Source organism: Molothrus aeneus, chromosome 4 (assembly GCF_037042795.1).
Source record: "Molothrus aeneus isolate 106 chromosome 4, BPBGC_Maene_1.0, whole genome shotgun sequence".
Taxonomy (NCBI): domain Eukaryota; kingdom Metazoa; phylum Chordata; class Aves; order Passeriformes; family Icteridae; genus Molothrus; species Molothrus aeneus.
In genome coordinates, this window is record NC_089649.1 from 1,706,890 (window position 1) to 1,726,798 (window position 19,909).

General features: G+C 44.7%; 1 protein-coding gene across 1 annotated transcript; it reads left to right on the plus strand.

Moving 5' to 3' along the window:
- Positions 1 to 6,034: 6,034 nt before the first annotated feature.
- PPEF2 (protein phosphatase with EF-hand domain 2) lies at positions 6,035 to 19,004 on the plus strand. Its single transcript, XM_066549383.1, has 16 exons — positions 6,035 to 6,095; positions 9,230 to 9,357; positions 9,898 to 9,955; positions 10,442 to 10,617; positions 11,642 to 11,756; positions 12,596 to 12,642; positions 13,044 to 13,210; positions 13,294 to 13,330; positions 13,415 to 13,564; positions 14,239 to 14,559; positions 15,288 to 15,473; positions 16,100 to 16,242; positions 16,761 to 16,867; positions 17,797 to 17,960; positions 18,513 to 18,600; positions 18,823 to 19,004. Exons 1-16 carry the CDS (start codon positions 6,035 to 6,037, stop codon positions 19,002 to 19,004), a joined length of 2,130 nt encoding a protein of 709 aa, XP_066405480.1.
- Positions 19,005 to 19,909: the final 905 nt, after the last annotated feature.

A 19,909-nucleotide genomic window follows, 5' to 3' on the forward strand; every position in this document is an offset into this window, starting at 1 on the left:
CATAGCCTGAAAGTCTGAAATAATTAAATAAAAATATTCAGCTCATAGCTTGATGTATGAAGCCTTGTGGGATTTTACTTCTAAGTCCTCATCCTTTTCCCTCATCTATGAGGAGTTGTTGATCCTGGGCCTAGCAGGGGCAGATGCAGCAGTCAGCAGCATACACAGCTGTAGACTACAAGTATTTTTTTTTAATCAGAAATCAGGAGCTATTTCAGGAACAGTGGTAATGCACTTTTCTCCTTGGTAGATGAGAGGAGGTTGTGTTGGATAGCAGGGAGGTTAAAAACCAGTTAGATTTGTTTTTGTACATTCAGATCAAATTACCTGCTGTAAAAGTTAACATTTTGTTTTACAGTGCAGAGCAGTGGGGCTTTTGTCAGGTTGTGCTGACTGTATATTGAGTTTAGACACTTAAGTGTGCTCCAAAGATACTGAGGGATTTGAAGAGTCAAGGTGAGTGGATACCTTCAAGTAAAGCTGGCAAGTGCCCTTCTTCACTGGATAAAATGTCACCTGTGTGAAGGTGACAGCACCACTTGCAGATCCATGCCATGCTGGCTGTGGTGGGTGTGCACTGGTTATGCAAACTGCTCTGAGAGCACCTTCTGGAGCTGAGGGCCTTTATCTCCTTGTGCTGAGTCTCATAACCTACTTACCTGCATCCTCTCCCCTTGCATGGATAAAAGTGCTGCAAGCTGTGCCTTGACCCAGTTTAGACAGAGATATACAGCAGCCAATGACAAAGCTGAAGAAGAGTTCCTGGAGCAGGATTTTAAAATGCTCACTATCTTTGAGATTCCAGAAAATGCCATTGCTTTAATTCACAGAGTAGGCACTGATTTGTGATCCCACCAGGTTTTCTTTTAAATAACAGCTGCCCACAGTTGCAGGATCCTTACAGGTGTGCTTTTGTGTAGTCATTCTGACCTCTGCAGCATTAGGCTGATGATCCTCTGGCAGGTGTGTGCCCAGATGCTCTGGTATATAAATTTGGCCCAATGTTTGTTTCAATGTGTACTAACAATCTAGAATGTCGAAGTTGTTAGTACCTAGGAGTATTCAAGAAGCAATTTGCTTCCACTGTTGTGTCTGTGGCTGAGCAGCTGTTTGGAGTTACGTGGTTTAAGCAAGCGAGGAATGTAGTTTGTTTTCTTTTCCTTATAAATTACTTTCTTGAAAGCCTTGCATTATCTGTGGTAACCAACACTCCAGGAGGCTGACTGCCAACCAAATAAAGCTTTTCTGCCACCTTGAATGCTTTTCTGCTAACCCACAGGATATATAACTTCCTGGTTTTAGTTTAATGACAAGCTAAAAATATAAATACTGATCAACTGCTGAGTGATATATCTAAGCTGTAAGATATTTAACATGTGAGTAGCTAAGGTACTTGTGATAAGAACTGAAGTTTGATAAAAATGCAGAGATGCAATTGTTAATACTTTAAACAAAACCATCTTAATGCTGGAAACATTAAAATGTAACAGTGATTGGGTTTTTTTGGTAGGTTTGGATGTTTTGTGGCAGTCTTTGACCAAGAAGGACTGGACCAAAACATTTTGGAAGTATTTGTGTTGCCTGGTATTCTATGACTTTGTGGACATTGCTTTTTCAAAAAAAAAAAAAAAGGAGTGGATCATTTATAGGTATTTGAATAGGTTGCTGGTCATATATCTGTGTGAGATTTCATCTGCTCTGTGTGTACACTTTTTAAAGACTGGAAAGAACAGTGATTTTCCTGTTTTCTCAAGCCCTGGAATTGTGAAGTAATAAAACAAGATAAATTATCATTGCTTTTTCCACATCCTTTTCTTTCTGCTCTATAGATTCCGTAGCTATGAAGCACCAAATACTTGTTCAGCCCAACACAAATAAGGGGTGAAACTTGGGATTATTTTTCCTCCAGAAGCTTGCATTTAGCAGAGGGCAGCTTGCAAGTGTGTAAGAGCTGACTCTGAGGATGAGAGGCCAACACACTGTATTTCTCATTCATAATCCCTTCAGTAATCCTAATCCAGTTGAGATCTGTAGCCTTTATTAAGTGTCACGTGGTAGAGGATTCTTAAGTCTGTTCATAACTGGGCAGTAAATAACTCAAAGTGTCTGCACCAGCTCTGGGTTGCACGTGCACAGAGACATGACTTGTTGTGCTGCCTGCCCAAGGGAACATCTTACTTTCCTATTTGGATTCTGAGGAGGAGATTTTGCATCCGTAACTAAAAAAATAGCATCAGAAATCAGCGATCATTTGGGTACTGAACACAACCAAAATTTATCAAGTGGAGAGCTTCAGTTGTGTTTGTCTCAACAAATCCATAAATTAGGACTTGGCAAGGTAAGTTGCATTTTTCTTTTTAATTCTTGGCAACAGGGTTTTGTGTTCAGAAGTAGCTTAAAGTTTAAGATAAAATATCCTTTTCGTATGCCAAGGTGTATAAAGCTGCATTTGGGAGTTTGGTATCTGCAATTCCCCTTTCTGGCACTGCAGTAACTATGTGGTTGTGTGTTTGAAATAAAACACACTTCACCATCTTGCTTGCAGCTATGAGTGGTGCCAGGTCTGATGTGCACGTGGGCCATACAGAGGTATTTACTCTGAGGCAAGACAGGATCATCACTTTCCCTAGTGCTAGCTAGCATTGTTATCCTTGGAAGAAGTATTTGGTTTTTAAATAACCTGTAGCTCTTAAACTCTTACTGTTTTTCTTTTAGCAGAACTTAATTTTTTTTTTCCCTCCAACATCTTTTTTAGCTTTTTCCCTAGTAAACTTTTTAGTCTGTTATGATCTCCCTGTTGCCTTCCATTTTCTGCCCACCTATTCCTTCTATTGCTGGAATGTCTATAAAACTGTCAGGTTAGTGGGCATCCTGTTCACGATGCATGAAATGTCACCTTCCCTAGGAGCAGGCTTCACATTAGCTGAGTTATTTCTGCCAGGTCTTGTGGTATGAGCACCACATTCTGCAAAGATATATGAGGTGCACAAGGTCCCAGTGTGTTGGATTTGGTTCCGAATGCTGTCCCTTGCTTTGGTTTTGGAGATGTTAAAATAATTAGGCTAAGCCAGGAAATGTACCTAGGCTTTTGTAGTTTGGGTTTTGGGGCGTTTGACTCAAGTGGATTTGTGCAAGGTTTCCTTGCCTGAATTTCATGGGGTACCAGATGGTGTTATTGAGCAAGTCCTCTGTTTGTGTTTGAAGAGTTGCAAAAATGGTATTACCCAGTGGCTCAGGAAGTGCATGGATTCTGGCTGCTATGTCTCTCTCCTGTCTGTCAAACATTACCTCCTGTGGTAGGGAATGTGTATCTTTTCTATGCGTGTACGGCCTTCTCCTGAGGCCCTGTACTTGGTGTTCCACTGGTTGTCTGTGTCCATGTGGGACTCTCAAGTCCGTGCCTTTTTAGTGGTGGGTAAGTGTCTGTGGTGGCTTTTGTCACCTGGTTTTAAAAGGTAGGTGTTCGCTGGCAGGTGTTCTGTGCCATGGCATGTGCCAGGGACAGCCCAGTGTGAAGGAGGTGTGAGGAAAACCTGTTGCAGAGGCCTCCTGATTGCACCAGAGAGAAGGAAGTACTTCAGAGAGAGGAGTGGCAGGCAAGAGCAAGATGAGGAAGGAGTGCTTGGTAGCTGGCTGTTTCCTGGATGAACCATGTTTCTCACTTGGAAGTTGAGACAACCTGTACTTGAAGTGGTGCTGATGCTCAGTTCATCCAGTCTTTGAGTCTGTCCCTTGACTGATGTCTGTTCCTCTTCCATTTCTTAGGTGCAGGAATTTAGGAAGGGAAGGGTACATGTCACTGTTGGGTGGATGAGGAAGGATACAAGGTACTGAGCAGTTGGACTGGTTCTGTTTCTTCCTCAGTCCTTCCAGCCCTGGAACAGGTTTGATTCCATTGGAGCCTGATTTATTCCTGTGCACTCCTTTGCTCAGGTTGTGGCCCTAACAAAAATCTGAGGGCAACACATGAAGTTCATGGCTCCAGCAACTGCTTGGGAGGGACCTGTTGATAAGGCTTTTTATGATATGTTAATTAGGGCACACTAACACTAGGCTCTTCCTTGCTATGGATGGCAAAAATGTGTTTAAAGTAGGGCTACCCAAATAATAAATGCCTGTTTGTTTTGCAGGGAGAGAAGGAAATAAGAGAAAAATTGTTGACAAAGGTGACTTCAAATCCATGGTTGCGTTTTATCAAAGCAGGCAGGTGGTATCCCAAACACATCCTCAGCAGGCAAAGTACTGAACACCATACTTGAGTGCTTGCTTCAAGTTTGTTCTCCATTGTTTTAAAAGTTACCTAGAAGTGTTCTAATTCTTGGGCAAGGGGCCAATGCAGAATTAATAATTTTTACCATTGCTTCTCTGGAAACCTAAAACTTGTTGAAATCTTCAGATCTGTGTTATTAAGTGAAATTTTTGTTTGCATAGGCCAGATGGGCCTATGTTCAGAAGTTCTGGACTTCTTCCTGAACTCTGATTTTCCTGGTACTGGAGGTTAGAAACAAGAGCTATAACTGGTGAGTTTTGTGTGCAGTTGTCCCTTGGAGTAGTTAATAATCTGGAAAACTGTCAGAGTATCTGCATTGTTTGAGCACAAAGAAGGTAAGGAGCTAGGTAAAACTGGGTGTCATTTGGCAGTGATTTCAGGCAATCTGTGCCATTGATATCAAATGACACTGTTAGAATAAAACAAGAATGTAGGTATTTTGCTGAGAGCATTGTGATGTACCCTGTTGCGTCACCTGCTTATGGCATTGTGAGGATGCCATTGTACAGCTGAGCATCCTGGGGAAGGGAGAGAGAGTTGCAGCCTTTGCTGTGCTTTAGAATCTCCTGGTGCAGCGGTGTGGCTGAGCAGGGCTCACCTTCCTGAACCAACGTGGATCACTCACCTTACACAACACCGGATATGCTCCTTCAATTAGTGTTTGTGCGGATCTGAGCTATTTTGAGAGGAAAGACGTGGGTGAGGTGGAAAGAGATTGAAGGAGGCAAAAGGATTGCAGTGAGGAAATGAGGAGGACTTTTCCTTCTCCTGGGCAGAGGTGCCTCTGTAGTGACTCTGTCCTGACCCTTCAAAATGCTTTGAGCTATGTTCTCCTGCCAACACCAGCCTTAACATTTCTACAAGTGTTTATTTCTTTTTCTCCATTTCTCAGCTTTGTCTTCCCTGAATGTCAGGGGAAAATAAAAATCTGTTGAATTCGTCAGTGATACAGCCTGGGGCTGCTTTGGCAGTGACTGTTTATTTTCCAGAGGGAAAATGTCTGTGAATGACATTCTGGTTACCCTCAAAGTGAGAGACTTCAGAGTTTGACCTAGTCTTCCATTAGGATCCGTTTACCCTGACCAGCACTTCCGCAGCAGTGAGCTTACTAAAGTCTGGATGTCTGTCGTTTTATACTGGAAAATGATGGCATAATACACTCCCACACTCAAGCAGATGCATGAGAATAAAGGCAAGCAGTGTTTAACAAAGCTGGCTATTTTCTTCTGATAGCTAATTGCTATTTTAGACTTAGCTTCCTGCTAGCTAGAATAAATATCAGGTTTGTGTTCACCCCTCATAATGAGCTATCCTTTGCAGGGCACTATATGAATATTTGTCTGCACTACAGAATGTTTGTCTGCACATACTACTTAATGACTTTTTAGTAGTTCTTGATCATTATTGAAAAGTTTTTTATATGTTTGCCAAACAATCACAAGATCTATTTTTATGCAGGTAGCTAAAGTTGCTGAACTGATTCCTGTTTATAAAGCTCACTTGCAATGTGAAGCAATGAGACAGAAATCTTCATCTGAATGTCTGGGAGTAGCTGCAGAAACCTGGTAGTGTAAAATGTACTTGGGCATAAGAGAGGCCCTCTGATCATTGATATTAAGTGTTAATATATTTAATTGTAGATTCTTGGCACTGTGAGACATGTTGCAGCTGTTTTGATTCTGACCAAATGGTCTTCCCTGCATCTCTTTTGTGGTTTTGGTGACACTGGGCCATTCTGCAACGTTGGACCATTGGTTGGACAACATGGGATCTGGTAGTTCTGTAAATGTTCAGTACAAGTACTCCCTGCAGAAGTCTGAAAATGGTGAGTGATTCTTAGAAAAGTGATCTTATCCTGTTTTCTCCTGCATGTGCTTTTGGGAGGTTGCATTGAATGCGTTTCTCCTCTGTGTGTTTGTCATAGCATTGAAGTGAGGCTCTGTCTTTGAGTATCCTGTGACAAGGATTCTTAGGTGTCAGGCAGAAGACAACAGGCTTGAGGAAATAACAGCTATTTAGACAAGGAGTGGGTTAAAATCCACCCAAGCCTAACTAGAGAAGAAAGCTACAGTTAGCATCAACACCTGCTGGATGAAACACTTGCTGGGTAATGCAGGTGTTGTGTCTGCTGATAGTGAGACAGATGTCCCCTGCTGCTTCTCCTGGATTATTTTCCAAGGCTCTTGCAAGTGCAGCCAAAATAAATCTAGTTACAAAGAAGGTGAGATGGTGTGGCTATATAAAGGTGTCAAGCAAAAAGAGTGCATTTTGTCTAATTACATCAGCACAGTGCTCTTAATCTCTGTTAATAATCCAGACGTCTATGGCTCTCAAAGTTGTGGTGATTTATTTTTTGAAGCCCTCTGTAATGGTATTAATTTTGTGGGTGTGTGTCTGTGTCTGCTGCAGAGCAAAGGAGTTGATGAGGAAGACCTTAGATATAAGGAAGAGCTAAAAAGTAAATAAACAGTCTTTTCCTTGTTTGAATCATGCAGTCATGAGCACTGGCAGAACAGCAGGATGGGGCAAACTGTTTGCAAGTATTTGGAGAAGAAAATAAGGATTGGAAGTGGGGATAAGGTTGTGACTCACACTTTTGTTTGCTACTATCCACTATTGAAAAACTCTTTATTTAACTTAGACTTACCTGTCACCCATAGCACCAGAGGTCCATGGACTTTCCCAACAAATTCAGGGTTGTTTTAAGATGAGCAGGTGTAACACAACACTAGTTACTTATGTGAGACCTTGTAGTACATCTGGTAGCTCAGCCACAGCAGTAAAGCCTCTCTGAATTTGTAGCCTTTAGTTCTCAACAGGCCTCAGATTTGGCCACTTGCCGTAGGGCAGCTGCTTAGGACTTGGTGCCCAAATGCAGAGTGCCAGATGTCATCCCTGTCCCCCTGTCCAAGGTCTGAAAGCTGTTTTCAAAGGACAGTGTTGGAGCAGAGCTGTTCAACTGGCCTTGCCTTGGAGTGTAGTCTGGTCTAAGTGCTGCCACTTTGCTATGCTTTCAGCAGCTTATATGATACATGGTTTAGATCATCATAAAATGTGGATAAATCTTTCTCTTCTCTGTTAATTTTTTTTCCCAAAATTCTACAAACACTGCCAGATATAACTCACCCAGGTAAACTGCTGAATTAGACTACCTGGCTTTTTCAATGGCACAGTCAGTCTCCATAAAAGCAGAGTAAAAACCAGTGCCTTGCCTATCTGGGGCTTAAATGCTGTTGACGGTGGTATTTATGTTAACTGTGCACTTGATAACATGTCTCTCACTGGTTTAAGTTTTTACTGTTTCTAAGGTTTTGGTTTTCATTGGTATGTGTGGAGTTATCACAAGGAATTTTTTCACAGCCCAGCAGATCAGTAAGCATTTTCTCAATAAGAGAGAAGGCAAAGAATACAGAAGTTATTCCTGAGTTGAGGCTTGCCAAATCTTACCTTCTTGCCCACAACTTCAGGTTCTCTCACACCCCTGCTGAAAAGCAGCTGTAGATCATCTTTTTTTGTGCTCTGCAATTCCTAGTGCTGAAAGAGAATAATGATTTAAAAGGATTATTATTTTCAATGTATAATCCATTGGTATACCTTCATTAGGCAAAGGTTGCTGTCTCCTGCTGAAGTACTTGGAGGGCCATTTGTTGTGTAATTAATGTAAGCTGACTGAATTAATATGATCTCTCAGTATAGAAGCCTTTGGGTAGGGGATGAGGATTTTCCTCTTTTTAATGAAGATTTTCCCACACACCTCCCATTGCTCTCCCTGCTTTGGTGAAATGTGGCAGGGGAGTACACTTTCTGCAGCAGGCCTAGTTCCCTACCTCTGTTGTTTCCCTTGGATTTTGAAGCCAGCTTGTGGATACAGCAGTCATCCCCCCCTCAGCTAAAGATGACAGAGAAGCAGTGTTAGAAGATGTTTTAAGTGTAGGGCTCATGGGTGGGGCCCCAGAAAGGAACAGGAAGGGATGCAGTGTAATCCAAAGAGAGATGCCAAGAAGCAGAGCTGGTCCAAGTGGGATCAAGGACAGCTAAGGAGGATGAGAGATTCTGGAGGTAAAATTTTGTGGCAGAACTTGAAAAATAAAATGTGAAAGTACACCAATGTACTTCACTTGAAATATGCACTCACCCCATCTGAAATAATTTTTGAAGGGAACACACTGGAATTGGGAGAATACAGACACTGTGTTTAAAAGATTAAAGGGCAGATAGGCATAATATGGTGAGAAGCATCTGGTGTCAGCACTGGCTGTGGCTTGAACCTCAAACAGGTACCTGGAAATTTTGGCATCTTGTTCATTCTGTGCCATTAATGGCCAAAGTTCTGCCTCCCCTTTTTTACTGTGGGTGTAGTTTTGTCTTTATTCTATTGTAAGGTAATGGTATGTTGATATTTATGCTAGTGTAGAGTCCTTCTAAAGCTTTTCCACAACTGCAAAAACTGAGGTATTTATTTGGCATAAAGAGAGATAGAAAATACCCATATTTTAAAGGCTCTAGAAGAAAATTTGGTATCCAGTCTTCCCCCAACTCTTTGCATGGCCTCAGTTAAATTTCTGGTTTCCTGAAGACCCAGCACCTAGAGATGGTAAGAGGGACATAAAAATGATCAAGGTAGGTAGAAAGGGAGGATATTGTCTAATAAGATGGAAGAACATGTTAGGGCTTACAGGCCTTAGTAATTTGTTGTTAACACTGGTGCTGAAGGAACCAGCAGCAATGGCTGGAAGTGCTTCAGAGGTCTCTGGGCAGGCAGGGTCAGGTCAACCTCTTGCAAGAAAGAAGGCAAAAAGAGATTTTTTGCCCTTAGGCACAAGAATACAATTCCTGGTAACTTTTTCCTGAAAAGGAAAGGTTCTCCTCCATGTTCAGGGGGGTGGGGAAGGAGTTGCTGCAGGTGCCTCAGCTGCAGGCAGTGCTGCTCAGCAGCTTGGTTCTGTTCTTGTCCCCCAGCTTTCAAGGCAGCTGTCTTGATCCAGCAGTGGTATCGGCGCCACGTGGCTCGGCTGGAAATGCGCCGCCGCTGCACCTGGAGAATCTTTCAATCCATTGAGTATTCCTGTGAGCAGGATCAGATCAAGGTATGGGGCTGAGGAAAAGAGCAGGTAGGAAAACACATAGCAATGTGGTTTCTGTGCCAGACTCTGCCTTTTTGGGTGCTAGCTGGTCACCCTCTAAGTGCTCCAGTGGGCCAGGGACTGGGTTTCCTGCCCCTTTTTAACCTATTAATTCCCTGGCTGCTTGTGTTGCATAAAACAAAGTAATGAACCTCAAAAACAAGCCCCAAGAGCCATTTAACAGAGCTTTTCTGGAGTCTGAACACAACAGGCAAGTCTATTTGGTTTTTTATGTTTTAACTTTGATTAAAATTCTCTTAAATGGCTGCTTTGCAGGGAAAGGAAGGGCTCATAGCATACTTCTGCCTGTGGCTGAAGGTAAAGCCACTGTTTTGACTTCATCTCAAGAAAGTCAAAACTTAAATTGGTTCAATGAGAGTTGCTGTACGTACCAGACAGCATGAGGAGGGCAGAGGTAAAACTTCCAGAAAGATGATTATGATAGGTTGCTACTCTGTTCAATTTCATTCCGGGGTGAATGATGGGCTCTCCATCTTCCTGCAGCTTCACAACTTCTTCAGTTACCTCATGGACCAGTTCACACCAAGCAGCAGCAAAGAGAGTAAGTTTGTGTGCTCGTTGTAGATGTGGCACCAGCAGCTCTGAAGGCTGAACCCTGTATAATTCATTGCCCAGTGCTGGGCAGTCTTCAGGATGGCACATGTGGCCAAGTCCCAAGACTGACAGCATCAGGATTAGAGAGTGAATTGTTTGGAGACTATGAGCTGTGTAAGGGATGTGGGGCAATTCCTGCTCTTAGGAGCTGGAAGGAGGCATAAAGGTTCAGTATGTTGTCACAGAATGGCAGAACGGTGCACACTGCACAGTGACATCTGTCTCTGCAGCCTTTCCCCCACTGCAAGTTTTGTAGCAGTGCCAAGCAGTACCCAGCATCCATGGCTGCAATTGCTCCTGAGTGCCAGCCTAACTAAACAGCTCTTCTGTAACAAATTACTAGGATGGTACCTGGAGCCAATTAACTACTTTTTTGTCTGTTTCTGGGTTTTTTTTTAATTTTTTAAATCAACCACATTAATCTGCTCTCCAGGGGATTTTATCAGTCGCATGTTCGTAAGTGGGGAAAGTTACAAAGAGGCAGAGCTGGAAAAATACTGTGACTATGAATCCATAGAGGTGCCAGACTCCTACACCGGACCCCATCTCTCTTTCCCACTCCTCCCTGACCATGCCACGGCCTTGCTGGAAGCTTTCCAACAGAAACAGGTAAGGATCCCAAAAAGGTACCATGCTCTCCCCTTCTCTGAACAGGGGTGTAGGGTAGATAATTTGGTCTTAACTTTCTTACCAAGCTCAGTTGACTGGAGTATAACAAGCTGGCTGGCTGTCAAACAAAATGGGGTTGGAAACTATATGGTATTTCCTAATGCCATAGAAATGTTCTTCCTGAAAATATACTCCTGACAAAACGGAACACTTTACGTAGGGGTATACCAATATTAACCTGAATTTCATTTTTAAAGGGAAAAATCAGCAACAGCTCATGTTGAGACTTTTCATCATTTTTTGTTCAAATTTCTTGATTTGTAAATAGGTACAGGATGGCCCAGAGGAAAACAGCCAATTACAGTGTTTTGTACTGTGCAACTTGGACCCTGGTTTAAAATGTAAATTGTGAGTTTTTTTGATAAGGAAGTTGAGTACCACTCCAGAACTAACAAGACAAGCCTTCATACAATTGCAGTGTTCTGCTGCCATCCCTCAGCTGATATGCTGAACTGCAAAATAGGTCAAAACATCCCTTCTCCAAAGAGAACTTCTAACCCAAAGGTGTCTCATGTCCTTGCTGTATTAAATGCCTACGCCCTGGCTTTGAGCATATCTATCACTGCAGGACACGTGGAAACTCACAGACTGATTCAATGTGGAAAAGCTAAGAAAGATCTAGAGGAGCAACTTTCTTACCTGTGATATTGGACTGGAATTTCTGCTGCTCCTGGAGGTGGTGTGGCCTAGTGGGTATAGCCTTGTCCACAAGGTGCTGGGGCTTTAGGGTTGCTTTGCCAGCCCTCTCAGTGCTGAGTCTGGGCTGCTTTGTGCAAGTGTCTGCCATCCTGCTGTTTCCCAATATTTCCCTCATCTTGTTTGTAAGCCCATAGGTCAGTAGAGACTGCCATTCCAGGGAGAATTTCTGCCATCCAGGCTATCCTGGTGGAGTCTTTACAGCCACAGTGGTGCTGCTCAGAGGCCACTGATTTCCTGCTTTAATCCCTTTACTTTCTCCTAGTAGCAGCTCCATGCTCGCTATGTCTTAAACCTCCTGCATGAGACCAGGAAGCACCTCAAGCAGTTGCCAAACATCAGCCATGTCTCCACCTGCTACAGCGAGGAGATCACCGTGTGTGGTGGGTCCCTTGCAGCCTCCGGGGTGGAATGCTCCTGTGGGAGGGTGGGGCAGAGAGAGAGTGATAGTGAGAGCACGATGCCCCTCTCTGTTCTGAATGTGGAACACAATGCTCTCTATAAGCAAAGTGTGTGGTGCCTTGAGAGGCAGCTGGGTCTGTCTGAAATACCCAGGTGGTATTTTTTTGTCTCACCCCAAACTCAGAGTTGTTTTACTAAACCACAGAAATCACATCCAGCTGAGGACTAGTCACAAAACTTGATAGTGGTCTGACCTGTTCTGTGGTCTGGGATTATTTAAAAACAAAATCCTGGAGCCTTTCTGGGTGAGCACCAGCACGTGCATGCAGATCCAGAATGTCAATGCATCTTTGCATCGTATAAGTAAACTTGAGACAAAGCTTTTTACTTTTTTCCTACTCTAATGTTAAAATGTTGAGATATTTCTGAAAAATACATAGTACAGACTTTTGCATGCAGTCAGCCTCTGGAAAACAAACCTCTCTCTCCAATATTATGTTAAATGACAATTAGATTGTAATTTTGAATGCTAAGCTTTCTCCCACATAATGACAATCTTGTGCCAGGATGTGCCATCACAAGAGATAAATGACCAAAGCTTCTAAATGAGTCTTCAGCAGATGGTGTAGGTTTTTTTAACTGACCTTCTCAGACTTCAGCTCAAGCCTTATCTTGTGTCCTTTTCCTCTAGGCTTGTGCTTCCCAAAGTATTTCTGTGCTGATTAATTTATAAAGGACCTAGCTCATAGCAAGTTAGGTGTTGGTGTTTTTTTTAAGTCCAAGGTAAACATAGTGTGACTCATCTCTTTGTGCCTGTCAGGAGACTTACACGGCCAGCTGGATGACCTGTTCCTCATCTTTTACAAGGTAGGTGCCAAATTTGGAGAGGGAGGATGTCCAGGCATTGCAATGGGTATTCCATGGGTCATGTCGAGACGTGTTTGCAAAATTGGGCCATTCATGTGCAATTCTCCAAGTCAATTGGATTGGTTTTAAATGGCTTCACAAATCAGTAGCTTATTCCCTTGCTGACTAGAAAATCTGATATCCATGTCCATTTTGTTAGTGCCAATGGGTGTTTTCCTAGTGCTGATACCAATGACAACTCTTTGTGACTGCCAGTTTCACTGCTGGGGCCCACAGTATAAAGATGAGCAAGGGTCTGTTGTAACCTAGGACAGGAGTGAGAGGCTGCAGCTGGGGGGAGGGCATATGGACACCTTGGAGAAGCCTCTCTGGTGACATCCACCTGTTCCTTGCTTTTACAGAATGGCCTTCCTTCCCCTTCCAAGTCCTACGTGTTCAATGGGGACTTTGTAGACAGAGGCAAGCAGTCCCTTGAGATCCTTGTTATCCTCTTTACCTTCCTCCTGATCTATCCCAAGGAGGTTCATCTCAACCGCGGGAACCATGAGGACCACATGGTGAACTTACGGTACGGCTTCTGTGCAGGGCTGAGCGCCATGTCGAGGGCCTTGTGCAAAATCCCACTGAGCTTCCTTTCTCCTGTTCCTTTAGCTATGGTTTCACCAAGGAAGTGATGCAGAAATACAAGGTAGGCCTATGTTTGTGTCTTCTTTACCATGTGAGATATACCTTTAGAAGACTGGATGCTTTATCTCTTTTTTCTTTCTCTCAGGTGCATGGGAAGAAAATCTTGAGGATGTTTCAGAATGTCTTCTGCTGGCTGCCCCTGGCCACCCTGATTGATCAGAAAGTCCTCATTATTCACGGGGGCATCTCTGACACCACTGACTTGGATATGCTTGAGAAAATTCAAAGGAACAGAGTAGGTTTTATTTCCCAGTTATTGCAACAGACAACAGTGTTGCTGATTTGTGGTGAGAAGCTCATTTCTACATGCCATCTTAGCTGTTGACAAGACAAATCTAACAGATGGTCTTCCTCGACAAGCTTGTGTTTAGGTATAGGCTTTGGTTAGTGTGTGTCAGGAGCTGTGAAGCGATGGAGCACTGTTGGTTTCTGGAATATGTGCTTGTGGTGCTGAAGTAAAAATGCAGTGATGATGAGACATTGTCCCACAGTTCCTTAGCCTGCTTTTACCCCATAGATTTCCAGAAGGAGTTTAATAAATCATTTAACTTGCCTCTGCCTCACTCACTCAGTTAGGAAATACCCCTTTCCTTCTCCAAATAAAATCGCAACTCTTGCATTAGTCATTCATGCTTCCTTTGCTCTACTGCATAGTTCCCATTCCAGATGAAATCTGTATGCAGGAAATCAATGAGGAAGAGCGAGATGAGATGGGTGTGAGTCCCAGCTGCAAACCCAGGATGGCTTGTCTAAGAGGATGGCACTAATAGTTCCCCATAGTCAAGGAGCAGTTGATGGAAAGAAGGGAGTGAGGCTTGGATCACTTGAAGTCTGCCAATGGAAGACATTAGAGCTGGAGGTCTGGGTTTCATGCTGTGTTATCAGCTCCATTTCTCTCATATCTTTCAGTTTGTTTCTGTGTTAAGGCTGAAGAAAAGGAAGGAATCGAGTGGAAAACCACAAATCCAGGCCATAAATGGGGAGAGCGAATCAGGCACTGATGCAGCTCCCAGGTTATCTCTGCAGCCCCAGACAGCCCAGGCTCCCAGCACAGCCAACAGGCGGGAGTTCTCCAGGTGGCTCCGGCAGACGGTGCAGGAGCAAATCGACACGTGCCGCCGGCTGGTGGACATCAGCGAGTCAGAGCCGGAGGAGCTCACCTATTCCAGCATGGTCTCCTTGAAGGATGCGGATGAGCCGTGCTGGACTCTCCAGGAGGAGTGGAAGCAGGTGAGGAGTCTTAGCAGGGTCCTGAGCTGGATGTGCTGTGGGTGCCTCCTGCAGCAGTTGGTCATTCAGTGGGAGGTGGCCAGGAAGGGGTGCTCTGTGAGGCCATGGGGACGTTTCATTGGTACTTTTGTTACCTCCTGGGAGGAGCAGCTGGGGGCTTCCTTTCCTTGTTTTTCCAGCCTAGGAGTCTCTTCTGTTAGTTGGTTGACATTACATGTGACCTTCCAGTGCTGCACACCTTTTCACTGTAGCACTGTATACTGAAGTCAGGGTTAAAGGGATTAGGCCTTAATCCACACAGTGGTTACTGAGTTAGCACTTGTATTTCTGGAGGCTATGGAAGGTCCTGGCTAGAGAACAAAGGCATTTTATATTAAGCCTGCTAATCTGGATCTCAGGATCTGCTAGTTGTTCTTGCCCTGGGACTTGTGTTTTAGGATGGAGAAAGACAGGCAAGGCTCTTGGAATCTTAATGCTAGCCGAGGCAAAGCTTGTATCAGGCCCGACTAATGCACATCCCTCTTTCCCCAGACACTTTGGATGTGCCTGTAGCTCATGGCCAACAATATTGCCAGTTCTGTGGCAATAGGTGGCCCAGGTCTGTGACAGTCTTCAGCTGGAATGCAGGAAAAATGTCTGTTCCCTTGCACTCTGGTTATAGCAGCAGTGTAGGGAGGGATTCCGAGACTGAGCTGTATTTTCTTAGTGAACTTTGCCAATCCTTTCAGGTTTTAGACATCCTCTGGAGTGACCCCATGCCTCAGGAGGGCTGCAGAGAAAATAAGGTGCGAGGTGGTGGCTGCTACTTTGGGCCTGATGTGACGGAGAAGTTCCTTGAGAAGTACAGCTTGCAGTTCCTGATCCGCTCTCACGAGTGCAAGCAAGAGGGCTATGAGTTCTGTCACAGCCGCAAGGTCAGCTGAGGGTGGTGTGAAGGGCACTTGGGTTTCCATCCTGTCAGGATGGGGTTTCTGGGGGGGGGGGGTGGCTGTCTCCGTTCTGCATTTCTTCCAGTGGGGCTTTAAGCACATGCAAAATCCTTGAACAGGCTTATTGGGAGTTAACTGAAGTGCGGGGACACGGATGCACAGGCAAACTGTGTCCTTGTGTGTGGTGCTTGAGAAAATATCTGAACCCACTTGTGCCATGGCCCCTACTTAGTGCAGCTGCTCCTGCAGATGAGCTACAAAAGGGTGCTACTGAGCTGCTGCAGCCAAGTTCTGTTTTCAGAAGATGCAGTCAGATCAGTGGCTTCATCAGGGCACTTGGATTCTGGAGAGCAGAATTGTTGGGAGAGAGCACAGGAAAATTGCAGAAGCCCAACATGTGGCCAGATCCACATGTGACCAGTGCCACCCACAAGGAACTCACACCTGCATGGCTTCCAGGCCAGCTGCCACCTGGCTCTCCCTCTTCTCCATATAAGATGGATGCTTTCACAGTCTGTGGACTCTGGAGGGGATTGGGTGTATTGTTCATATGTATATCAATATTACAGGATTAATGTACTGACTGCAAATGCCCTTTTTTTTGGGATTAGGTGCTGACCATCTTTTCAGCCTCAAACTACTATGAGATTGGCAGCAACAGGGGAGCCTATGTGAAGCTGGGACCAGACCTCATCCCCCACTTTGTTCAGTATCAAGCAAACAAGACGGCCCATTTGCTCACTATGACCCAAAGGCAAGGCTTTCTAGTTGCTCTATTTGCCAAGTCAAAATTCCCTAAGGGAAAACTTTGTGAGCTTTTAGAAAGCTTGACTCTGGAGATGAACTTTCACAGCTTGATTTTTCTAAAGAATAGCTCTACAGGAGGGATTACGCTTTGTACTTGAAGTTACTGAGGAAAGCTCAAGGGTTGAGAAGGGATTATTAACAAAATTCCAAGGGGATTTTTCTAAAGCTTGCTGATATTTTTCAGCTTCTCTTTTCCATGTCAGGTTTTAACTTCTGATCTTTGCTGAAGCTCTCTTTTGGGTTGTTACTTCACAAATGAATGCAGGGACTTGTGGCACCAGCTGCAGGGAACTGTGCCCTGGGCATGCAGTGCCTTGTCACAAGCACTGAGATGCAGCTCTAGCTGTGCAGAGCAGTTGTGTGGGCAATCCATGGACAAGCCAGGTAGAGCACTGGGAGGGAAGGTGCAGTTTTTCTTGTGATTCAGGGCAAGTCCTTCAAGTGCTTCTGTTCTGCATCCTCTAGAATCAGCAGAGTAGAGGAGTCAGCCTTTCGAGCCTTGCGGGAAAAGCTCTTTGCTCACACCTCAGCCCTCATCAGTGCCTTCAAGTCCTACGACAGGGACAATACAGGTAACCTAGAGCTGAGGGACGTGTGGGTACATTGCCTGGTCAGATAGGGCTGAAGGGACTACGTTGAGTTTGTGGCTGGCTGGGAGACTGCTCAGTGACAGGTGTCACCAGTTGTCATGGGGAGGCTGTATCAGACCTTGCCAGAGGTCATTTGCTGTTACTCAGTCTCTGTGGATGCCTTGGAGTGACACCATAATGTGGGGATGCTGAAAAAGCAGGATGTCATTAGCCTGAGGTGTAGTAATTGAGGCTGGTCCTAGAAGAACTCCTTGCAGCTGAAGTACTGATGAAGCCAGGGGAAAGATGACCTGGAACATGTCTGTTGTGTCAGTAGAGAAGGGCTGGGTGGTCTCTAGAGCCCCTTCATCCCTGAATCTAAAATCACTGGGAAGAGGAAAGCAAGGGATGTCTTCAATGGCAGTTGTCTTTGTCAGAGCCTTAAGGAAGGAGCTGAGAGTTCTGACCTCTGTGGCAGACAGGAGTGCTGTGTTGATGCAGTGACCAAGAGGTGCTGCTGAGAACTGTCTACTGGTGGGGCAGGGGAGAAAAGGGATATGGTGGCTGGCAGAACTGCTCATGGAGAGAACTGCTTTCTTGTTTTCTTCCCTGGCAGTAAAACTGTTCATAGGAATCCAGCTCGGATGTTACAGCTGCTGCTAAAATGGGCAGTGGGCTGAAAATTTCTAATGAAATACCCAAAGTTAGTGTCCGGCATTTGTTCAGATACTTGCAGCCTCATAAGCCTTGATATGTTGCAATGATGAAAACCTTGCTGAGGCTTGGGTAGGAAGTGTATGTATGCCTGCACTGTGAAATAATGCTGTGCTGTCAGCAGCAACTAGAGTGTGTGTCACTGTTTTAGGCTTTGTCTTTGCCTTCACGTGCTTTCCGCTGCCTGTGTCCCAGAGGTGTCTCCCTTTTGTGTACAGGAAAGATCACTCTGAGCAACTGGGCGACAGCAGTGGAGTCAGTGCTGCGGCTGGGACTGCCCTGGCGAATGCTGAGGCTGCAGCTAGTGCGCAGCACCAAGGACGGCATGCTGGAGTACAAATCCTGGCTGGATGATCTGGCCATGGAGCAGAGGAGCCAAGAGGTAAGCACTCAGCCCCTTCCATCAAAGCATGATGTGAGCAGCTCTCACCAGATCCCTGGCACGTACAAATCAATTCTAGTACAAAAGGACAGTGGATGCTTCCTGCATAACCTGAAATCACACTGAAGTTTATAGGAAGTTTTGCCTGAGCTCAAATAGTCCTGAGGCACCCAGCCCATTTTTAAAAAGAGATGACAGATGTGAAATCAAAATTTAGGGGTAGTTTAGATGCAGGCTGGTGAGTAGGAAAACTGTATTTCACTCTCCAAGTAGCAGTTTCTTAATTACAGCCAACAAATGCAGCTCTGCAGTGGTTATAAAATGCAGCCTGGGTCACTGTTAGCCCAGAAGAGCATCAATGGGAAGGGACAAGTTGCTGATGGTCTCTTCTGCAGCTGCACAGAGGGTCCAGTCATCACACACTTCGTTGATAAGGCACTGCTGGCAAGTTTTTGAGAGCAAAAAATATTCTTGCTTGTGGAGACATCTGCAGTAACAACTCAGAGAAAGGAGAAGTGTTGTCAGGATAAAAACTGTGATCATGTCTTTCAGCACATCCAGTCCAGCTTGCTGGAAGTCATTTATCGAAACAGATCCAACTTAGAGACCATATTCAGGATCATAGACAGAGACCATTCAGGTAAGCAGGGGCTGTTGATCACTGCCTTCTGTGATCCCTTCTGCTTTGGAGTTTGCTTTAGTATGTATAGAGGTGTTTTTATTTAGGCTTGGGTGGTCCTGCTCCCTCCCACACTTCTGCAATGCCCATTTGTATTATGCCTCTGCTGCTTTGAGCTGTGTCTTAGTCCGTGTTCTCCACATTAGGAGATGTAGCTGCAGCATGTAAAATGCTCCTCTGCAGGTCTCATCTCCTTTGAGGAATTCCAGCAAACCTGGAAGCTGTTCAGCTCCCACATGAACATTGAACTCACAGATGATGGCATTAACGACTTGGTTCGCAGCATTGACTTCAACAAGGATGGAAACATTGACTTCAATGAGTTCCTGGAAGCCTTCCGCCTGGTCAGACAGTGCCCGTCGTGAGAACCTGCCGGGAGCTGCCACGTCCCATGCCTTCATTTCTACAAAGCCAGGACTGTCCACTGTCCCACCTAACCTAGAGTGTGCCTGCAGATGGCAAGCAGGGAAAGGGGAGGCAGGTGCCCAAAACAGACATCACTGTAGGTGACAGCTGTGACCCATGTGGGGAGGCTAACAGGTGAAATAGATGAACTGCACTTCAATTCAGACTGCTTTTAAAAGAAGCTGTGTTTTAAATAGTTTCCTGCTCAAAGGGAAGATGCAACTTAGCTTCTCTTGTCAATGTGAGAGAATGTTACGGATGTATTGAAGAGCAGTAAATTGGAAGTCAATGTATTACTTGTAGGCAGTGTTTTAATGAGGTAGCACCTGTTTGATTGCAGCTTTCCTTTTAATAAATCATTTTTTCCAGACTGCTGTTGCTTGGCTGTTTATTTCTTCTCTAGTTAACTCTGTGAGCAGCAGTGCTGTTCCAGTGATGACACCTACTTCCCTGCTGGTGTTCCTCTGCTGTGGTAAGCTTGCTCTGAAGTTTGGAGCTACTAAGTACACATAGTAGAGCAGAATGATGGAAAAATACCTCAAATGTGCAACACTGTCTCTAGCTGGGGGACTTGTTTAAAAAATCTATTGAGATAATTTCATTTTCAAAGCCCAGGGCAGTAGAGCAAGTAGCTCCCTGATAGGGAGCCTATGCTGCAGGTTTGTTATTTTCAAAGCATGGTAGGACTCCAGCTTGTGAATTGGGGTGGAATGTGAAGAGTTTGCAAAACAAGAAACAATGTGGTTCCCAAATACAAGCAGCACAGTCTGGCAGGGGGCCCATGGCAGAAGACTTAAGACTGCTACCCCAGCCTCCAAAAGAGAATTCTAGCCTCACTCAATTTCTTACAGAGCTCATTGCCCAG